The sequence below is a fragment of the Mastomys coucha genome, unplaced genomic scaffold, assembly GCF_008632895.1.
Source record: "Mastomys coucha isolate ucsf_1 unplaced genomic scaffold, UCSF_Mcou_1 pScaffold20, whole genome shotgun sequence".
Taxonomy (NCBI): Eukaryota; Metazoa; Chordata; class Mammalia; order Rodentia; family Muridae; genus Mastomys; species Mastomys coucha.
In genome coordinates, this window is record NW_022196903.1 from 33,109,648 (window position 1) to 33,118,743 (window position 9,096).

A 9,096-nucleotide genomic window follows, 5' to 3' on the forward strand; every position below is an offset into this window, starting at 1 on the left:
AAAAAAAAAAAAAAAAAAAAAAAAGATATAGGCTGTAGCAACATGGAGTGAAATCACCTTTTAAAAGTAGAATCATATGGGGACCACATTCCTGTAATCCTAGTAGTAGGGAAGCAGAGGCAGGAGGATTGCTTCAGGTTGAGGCTAGCCTGGGCTACATAATGAATACCAGACCAGTCAAGGTTAGATTGTGAGACTCCTTCCTTAAAAAACAAAAGGTAAGCCGAGAGCAACAGTCTAGATGTTTAGTAATCTCCAAATTAATTCTGAATAATTAATCCAGAATTAACTCTGGATAGGACCCACACACACATCCCATGAGCAGAATCTAAAGAACTCAAGACTTACTGTGTCTGGGAAATGAATGGTCCTTGTGCTGGAAGTAAAAGGCCCTCATGGGACTTCCCTGAAGGACATACTCTTGAGACCTCCCCAGACCCTGCAGGGAAGACCACTACTCTCTCCACCCGAGACTTCATCTCTAGGAATGTGTGCTATGATCCATAGTGGGCAAGCTAAAAGCCAGCACTTACCTGAGATTTCTGGTGTTTGGCTCTAAGAACAAATGGCTTAATCAAAAGCATCCACGGCACAGACACCAGCGCTATAATGACAAAGAAAGTCTGGACTTCTTGCTGTAAGATCAAAATGATGACCAGTCACTAAGATGACCACTCAGTGCCCTTCCCACGCACAGTGGGATTCCCCAGGCTCAAGGGGTAAAGATGGGCACTTAAGCATCCCCCGCACCATATAAAGCTTCCCAAAAAATCACCCTCACTTCTGCTGCACTCCTAGTGTAGACAGAAAGGCTGTCCTGCGGGGCTCTGTGTCCACAGAAGGATAGAAGCCATTTCTGCATGGCTCACTCTCTATGTAGCCCTTGCAATATTCTCATACCATATAGAGCCAGTCAAGTCCTCTAGGGGCACGCAATGAAGATAGCTCTGTTTCCTTCCCCTTTAACTTTGCTACATGACATAGTTACCCTGGTTGCAGAAGAAAACTGGCAGGTCACATGACTCCAACCATCTCTCTCTCTCTGCTGAAAGCCTTGGTCATCTTATATTCAATCAATAACTACATATTTATTCCAGAGTGAGGTAATTATTTGAGCTCTCTCATCCTCCTTTCCTTCCCCCTCCCCCTTCAAAAAGGAACCCCCCACACCCTCTACATGGCTTTCTGCCTCATGTCCCCTCATAGGTTGGGATATCTGCCAAACACTTAGAGCCCAGTTTCTCATGGTTCTCCCTTTGATCACGGCTGAGACCCAAGAGGAATCCCCAGCTTCATATTTCCTTTCAGGCCCCTCCCCCACTTTGTTTATTTGTTTGTTTGTTTTTGTTTTTTGTTGTTGTTGTTTTTTTTTACACATTCCTCATCCACATTCCCCAGTTCTGAGGATCGATTCAGCTGCTCTTGTGGAAAGAGGGGACTTAGGGCAGGGTCAGTAAACTGCTCCAGAGCTAAGGAAATGCAGCAGGTGAGCCTTCCAGTTTCCTCAGCTGCTCTCAACGCTCCTGTCAGGTGATGGGGTAGGGCACTGGCAGCAACACTCGCTACCCAGTGGAAACATTTTATCCCTATCTGCTTAGTCTCCTCCTCTCCATTTTCCATGCTCAAAAGAGGGAGGAGCCACGTGTCCTCACCCTGTTCTTACCCAATGAAGCCCCTGCACATTAATCTACCTCGCTGCCGCTTGTCTTTTTTTTTCAACCAACCTCCGGTGCCTAGACCTAGCAAGGGGTGTGTATGCAAAGACAGACAGAGGAAAGCTGGGGGGAGACTTTAGGGACTGGTGTTTGTTTGTTCCAACCTTATGACCCCAGACTGAAGTTATGGAAATTCCAAACTGTGTCGACATAATTAATGTTTGTAGGTGGCCTTGGGGAAGGCAACCAATGCCTTGTAATGTTTTTGACTAGAACAAGAAGTTGGGAAGCCACTGGCTGCAGCGCCTGGTGCCTCTTCCAAACGAAGTGAAGCCCTGGCCTCTCTACAAGGAGCTAACCCTGGAAACACTTGGTTACTCTAAGGTCAGTAGCTACAAGAAAAGGTTTGTTTGGGAAATCCAAAGAAACGTTCATTCTGATGTCAACAAGGAACGAATGGACCTTTAAGACACAGTCCCTTCGTGCCAGCGTTCTGAGGCCGGCTAAAGTTGCCTTATGTGTTGAACAAGTCAGACACAAAAGGGCCGTCTGAGGTAGGTTTCTTCTCTGATTAGTATCTAAAACCATCTCTTAACAAAAGCCTTGTCAGGAGGCAGGCTTTCTTCTTGCTTGATGCCTCTGGAGGGAGGGAACACAGCGAGGAACTGGGAAAAAAGGCTCAAAGTCAACTAGGACATTTAATGCTTGCAGGTCCCGGCTTCCATGGAAGAGCCACCTGTGTGATCCTAGCCACAGACCTTGGTCCAGAGGAGTCAGGATAGAAGTGGGGTCTTCCACTTGTAAAAAGCTGCCCTCTACCTGCATTAGCTGGCTTATCTCTGGGTGAGGCCAGAGTAAAACGATGACTCATTGAGTTCTTTTTACAGCCAGTCCTAAGGGAGCATCTCTATTATTTCAAGATGAAATACACTTTATGGAGAGAAGGAACATGCTGGACAGGGAGCAAGGAGGACAAGTGAGACGAAGTATGATAACATGTATGCCTGATGGCGCCCTGATGAAACCTGTGATAAGTATGCTCACCTAAACACTTACATGTATGTATGGTGGTGCCGTGATGAAATCCATGATTCATACGCACACCTAAACACTAAGATAGCTAACAAATAGACATCTAAACCTGCTGAAAATAATAAGTTATACTCAACTGTCCATCTCTGCAAGTTCCACATCTGCATGATCCAGACGATCAAAAATATTAACAAAACAAAGCTCTCTGTATTGAACACATTCAAGACCTTTTTCTAATCATTACTTCCCCCTAGAAAATGGTGTTGCAGCGATTTAATGGCTTTTACAGAGCACTGGATGCCAAAGTGATCCAGAGAATGTAGGGGAGAGCTCGACATGGTGGCACACTCCTTTAATCCCAGCACTTGGGAGGCAGAGGTAGGTGGATCTCTGTGAGTTTGAGGCCAGCCTGGTCTACAGAGTGAGTTCCAGGACAGCCAGGGTTACACAGAAAAACCCTGTCCCTGGGGTGAGTGGTAGAACATGGCGGATTACATGAACTCTACACAAATTCTGCACCATTTTACACAGGAGATTTGAGCGTCCATGGATCTGAGGATCTACAGGGGTTTTCTAGGTCTTAGGACTATCCCCTGCAGATTCCCCAGGGGCAGCTGTTAAGCTGATAAAGAGGCTAAAAAAATAGGAAAGATCAGAGTGAAAGCAAAATTAAACTGTTGGAACATACATCCAGAAGAGCAGAAAGTGGGGGTGAGCGCCAGCTGACTTTGGGAATCATGCGAAAGCGTGAGCCTGGCCCACAGTTTTCCAGAAACCCCGCCGTCTGTGGAAACAGAAACTTCTGCTTTTGGTTTCATTTCTATTTTCTTTCATGTGAACCTTAGCTAAAGTTTGCTTTCTTAACAAAAGATGTTATTTGTTTATTTGTTTGTTTATATTTAGACAAAGAGTGTCACGGTATAGCCCTGGCTGTCCTGGAACACTTTTTATACAAGACCTCAAACTTAGATATCTATCTGCCTGGGCCTCCCAAGTGAAAGCTTCAAGGTGATTATTTATTTATTTATGTTTATTTACATTTATTTTGCATGCACATGGAGATCAAAGGACAACTTTCACCATACTGGTCCCAGGAATTGAACCTGGGCATCAGGATGGCAGCATGCACACTTACCTGTGCTGAGCTATCTTGCCAGTCCAAGATTTTTAAATCCTCAAGGTTTAAAACTTAAACTGGAGCATTTTACAATTCGAGTCAATCCATCAGTAGGATTTTCTTTTTTTTCTCTTTTCCTAGCCAGTTTCCAACTCCTCAACAATAATGTCCCTTATGCCTTACCCCAGCAGGAAGACTGGCAGCCACAAAGCTGGGCCAGTTCCCTCACTTAATGAGAACACAAGGTTCTTCCCGGAGTGCTAAGATGGCTCAATCTTGCAAAGAACGACTCTCTGCAGTACTCCAACCGTGAGAGACATTTTTCAGAACTGAGTGGGTCTGCAGAGGTATTTTTCAAAGCAGAGCTACCTGATGGCCATACAGGGGTGCATTGGAGGAGTCATCGTAGTCGAATAGAAACATGCCGATGAAGTGGATGAGAATGCTGGGAGCCTTCCGAGATGTGTGGGCATCATATCGACACCACTTGAAAATGATCATGAAAACCAGGTATCCAAACAGACTCAACATAAAAATCATCTCGGGAATGAACTGCAGAATGATGTTGAAGGTTCTTCTGAAGTAACTAGGGGTGGAAAACACAGATAAGACAGAACGTTAGCAAAACATCAGTGCTTAGGCTTAAGCAAGCCCCCTAGAGAATACAGTGCTCCTTTCCTTCTTCAGCACCTGCTGGCATATAGCTCCCCTGGCAAACACAAACATGCATGAAAAAACAAGAGAGAAAAAGAAAAAAAGCAACACGGGAGGGTGGGGGGTTTTCTCGAACAGATTTGGGGAACCTAGGTCTAGAAGGTACCATGCAGTGATCTGGCCACAGCTTCTCATAAAGACATCACTCACAAGCCATATTTGAAGGTGAAATGAAGCAATAGCAAGACATTTGGGAGCTTTTTCCCCATGCATGTGCTAAGACAGGGGCTCCCAATCTACAGCCTGGGCTAGACGGAGCCTGGAAACGAAGAATGATTCTAATGTGAGGCTGGAGAGGTGGCTCGGTGATCAAGACTTTGTGCTGTTCTTCCAGAGGACCCAAGCTCAGGAGGATTGACTTCAGTCCCAGGATTTCACCCCACACCTCTCTCTCTCTCTCTCTCTCTCTCTCTCTCTCTCTCTCTCTCTCTCTCTCTCTCTCTCTCTCTCTCCCTCCCTCCCTCTCTCTCTGTCTCTCTGTCTCTCTCTCTCTCTGTCTCTCTCTGTTTCCCTCCCTCTCTCCCACCTCTCTGTCTCTCTCTGTCTCTGTCTCCTTTCACTCTGACTCTCTCCCTCTTTCTCCCCATCTCTATCTCTGTCTTCTCTCTCTCTGTCTCTCTGCCTCTCTGTCTCTCTCTCTCTAGATCAGGATGTAAAGCTCTCTCGGCTACTGCCCCAGCTACATGCCTACCTGCCTGCTGTGGTGTTTCCCATCATGTTAATAATGCAGTGAACCCCTGAAACTCTAAGAAAACCTCAAATTAAAGCACTTTCTTTTACAAAAGTTGTCAGTGTCCAAGACACCTAGCCTATGTGAGGCCCTATGTGCAATTCCTAATGCCTCAAGAAAAGCTGTTATGATCCTGAAACTCTGTAAATTCTCTCCAGACACATGCCAAGGTAGAGTAATAGAAAGTTCAGAACCTTCTGCTGTAAGACAGAGCTCTACCAGGCTGAGAGGGGAGCTCTAAAGATAGAAGAATCACTGATGTATAAAGAGACCCAGCTGGAAAGCCCTTCCCCACAGGTCTTTAACTTTAGCATTTCCCTCAGGACAGCACATCCTTGGTTTTCCAAGCAGAACTATGTCTGTGGCCTTGAAAGTTACAGTCACCCTACAACTGGTTCTTGCCATCAAAATGGGACCAGAAATGGCACCTGCCACTTTGGACGGAAGCTTTAAAACTCATAAGTAACTCCCCACCTTTTCTCTGGCATGACACCTTCAGGGCTCCAGGTAGTGGCTACCCATCCTCTAAGTCCCCTTGGTGTAAGGATGACAGATGTGGAATCCATGTGGGCCCTGCCACTATGATTCATGGTCTTAAGCCATTGGGGTTAGAGTTGTTCATTTTCCTGTAATCTAACCCATTCTTTTATATATCCCCATTCTCTTCCTTTCTTTCTCCTTCCTTCTTAACTTCCACTTTTAAAAAAATGCTATGTAGCTAAACCTTGAATTTCTGGTTTCCCTGCCTCCACCCAAGTACTAGAATTGTAGGTGTGCATGTGCAATTCCACTTGGCAGTGTTGGAGACTGAAGCTAGGGCTTTATGCACACCAGGCAGACACTGTACCAGCTGTACTGACTGGTTTTGTGTGTCAACTTGACACAGGCTGGAGTTATCACAGAGAAGGGAGTTTCAGTTGGGGAAGTGCCTCCATGAGATCCAGCTGTGGGGCATTTTCTCATTGCCCCTTGTGGGTGGTACCATCCCTGGGCTAGAAGTCTTGGGTTCTATAAGAGAGCAGGCCGAGCAAGCCAGGAGAAGCAAACTAGTAAAGAACATCCCTCCATGGCCTCTGCATCAGCTCCTGCTTCCTGACCTGCTTGAGTTCCAGTCCTGACTTCTTTTGGTGATGAACAGCCATGTGGAAGTAAGCCAAATAAACCCTTTCCTCCCCAACTTGCTTCTTGGTCATGATGTTTGTGCAGGAATAGAAACCCTGACTAAGACACCAGCTGAGGTACATCTCCTATTCTATTTCGTTTAACATGATAACCTCACATTGTCAGGCACTGAGCCTACAATCACATCACTAGGAGCTAAAGTTGAGACTTAAACCGACTGATTCCAGCTCTCCATCATTTCTGAGGGCCAATGCCCCACTTACTCCTACGTAGCAAGTGGGATTTGTGGGGTACCTGCAGTCAGCTGCTATGCTCAAGGCACACTGAGTGAGCTTGTATGATGCTGTTGAGAGAGAGAGAGAGACAGAGAGACAGAGAGAGACTGCCACCACCAGCAGCTGGATGATCAGGATTGGGAGCACCTTGACCAGAGTTCATACAAGTCCTCCCTGACCCGTTAGGTAGGAAATGAGCTGGATACTCTATCAACCTTTTCTTTCAGGCAGGGGGACATGAGGTGCTGGAAGCTTCCTGGCCCCCTGCCGAACCATGGGATATTTTCTGGGTGAAAAGCACGCATTCACATTTACTTCAAGAGACTCTGCGTGGCAGAAACAGAGATGCTCCTGATTCTGGCCCACCAGCCTATCTCAACTCAGCTCAAGCCAAGACCCACAGGGAAGCTACCTGACATACAAAGGCTCAAGGGTAGCTCTGTCTCTCTTCCTCATCCGTGCCATTAGATGAGAAAGCAGGGGGTGAATAAAGAAGTTCACACAGATAGAAGATGGCTCATCGGTCCTTGTGTTCTTGTAAAGGACCCAAGTTTGATTCCTAGAACTGTGCTAAGCAGTTCACAATCACCAGTGACTCCTGCTTCTGGGGGTCCATGAGCCTGCATTCACATGCCCATACCCACACTCAAACGCACACGCACACATACACATAATTTAAAATATTTTTTTTTAAAAGAAGAAACTCACATGTGATTGAAGAGGCTGAGAACAACACCAAAAATCATATGAACGATTCCCAGGATGACTGACATCTTCATCTTATAGGAGTTTAAAAATGTGAGTTTATTTGAAGCCAGGTTCCAAATCTGAATAAGAAACATGACAAGAAAGACATGAGGCAGAACTGGGGAGACCTGTAAGAGTTGGGGCTACAGCACAGAAAGCAGCTATAGAGAGCTGCTCTGGGGGTGACATGATGTTGGGCTCAGGGAAGGGAAAGGACAAGCCTGTTGTCACCGCAGCTATGGTGACAGCATTAGAAGCATCAGTGCCATTGATCAGATAGTCAGGTGCTGGAAGAAAACCAGAGATGAGGACTCCTCAAATGGCCCAGAGAGGAAGGGTGCTTGCTGCCGAGCTTGGTTACCTGTGCTGGTTAGTTTCTGTCAACTTGACAAACTTGAGTCACCTGCTGTCTCCAGAGATTGGACTGTGGGCCATTTCCTTGAATAGTGATTGAAGGGGAGACCTAGTCCACAGTGGGTGGTTCTATTCCTAGGCAGGTTGTATATTGGAGCAACTAAGCAAGCTCACCCTCAACCATGTGCCTGTGAGATGCATTATCTTAAAAGAGATCCACACAGCCCTCTCACATCCATCACAACTTCCTAGTCCAAAATGCTTTCCTTCCTAGAGGCTCCATTCATTACTTTTCTGTTGCTGTAAGAAAACACTATGACCAAGGCAACTTATAGGAGAAAGGTTTGTTCTGACTTACGGTTGCAGAGGGACAGGAGTCCACCATGGTGGAGAAGCATGGTAGCATGAAGGTAGGAGCGGGAAACTAGAGTTCACACCCTTAACCACAAACATGAAGCAGAGAGAAGTTTTTCATTTCAAAATCCACCCCCAGGGATATGCTTCCTCCAGCAAGGCTACACCACCTTCACCTCTCCAAACAGTACCACCAACTAGGCATCAAGTATTCAAATGCCTGAGACGATGGGGGACATTCTCATTCAAAACAGCACAGGCCAATATCCAGTTAGACACAGCTTTAATACATAGTCCTCTTGCCCATTCCCACTGTGTGCATAGACTCATATACACATCTACACACGAAAACATGCTGATGGAAGTTACATGCAGCTCGGGGTCTCTTTGCTCTAGTCTGAGCAGCTGCAAGACAGCCCCCAAGAGACCAGTAGAGCAGAGTCTAGTGATGCATGCAGGTGAAGATGCCATATGAAACCTGTCACACTGACTGTTAGCTCCACAGGATGGAGGAGGAGGGGACTGTAGTGACAATACTACAAGCACCTCCTCTGTTCCTGGCACTGCTACCTGGTATCTAGGCTATCCCAGACTTGCCCTCTGACTCTGGGTGACCCATTTCTACACCAATCAGTGCCGCGGACCGGGATTTCTTACAGGGGTCCCTTGTTCCACGTTACTAGGGATTCTGGCCAGGTGGGCACGGGATTCGGCTTTGACAAACAGACTACACACGAATGGTGTAAAATCTGAGTGTATTTCTTTAAAAATGACATGAGGCTTTTACAATCATTGTAAAAGAGAAATGAAAAATCTGACAGCTCAACAGTTGAGGTACCTCTGAGGCTATCTGAAACATACTGGGTCTAAAGCAGCAGCTATCTCCTCTGAACTGGTGCTGCATCCCCCGGGCCCAACTGGCCTGGGTCCGGGGGACTTCGAGAGATACATGAATCTGAGTCCTAGCCCATCTAAGTTCTAGTGCTAGTCCTGCAT

The 9,096-nt window shown here is 46.3% G+C and overlaps 1 protein-coding gene across 3 annotated transcripts in view; it reads right to left on the reverse strand.

The window, feature by feature from the left end:
• The window catches only part of Atp6v0a4 (ATPase H+ transporting V0 subunit a4), a 48,282-nt gene that overhangs the window by 5,531 nt on the left and 33,655 nt on the right, over positions 1–9,096 (reverse strand). For all 3 annotated transcript variants that reach the window (XM_031381564.1, XM_031381566.1, XM_031381565.1), the window contains 3 exons: positions 7,354–7,472; positions 4,174–4,390; positions 534–635 (listed from right to left, as the gene is read on the reverse strand). In XM_031381564.1, the coding sequence (XP_031237424.1) occupies positions 534–635; positions 4,174–4,390; positions 7,354–7,472 (438 nt within the window). The remainder of the gene's footprint in view (positions 1–533; positions 636–4,173; positions 4,391–7,353; positions 7,473–9,096) is intronic.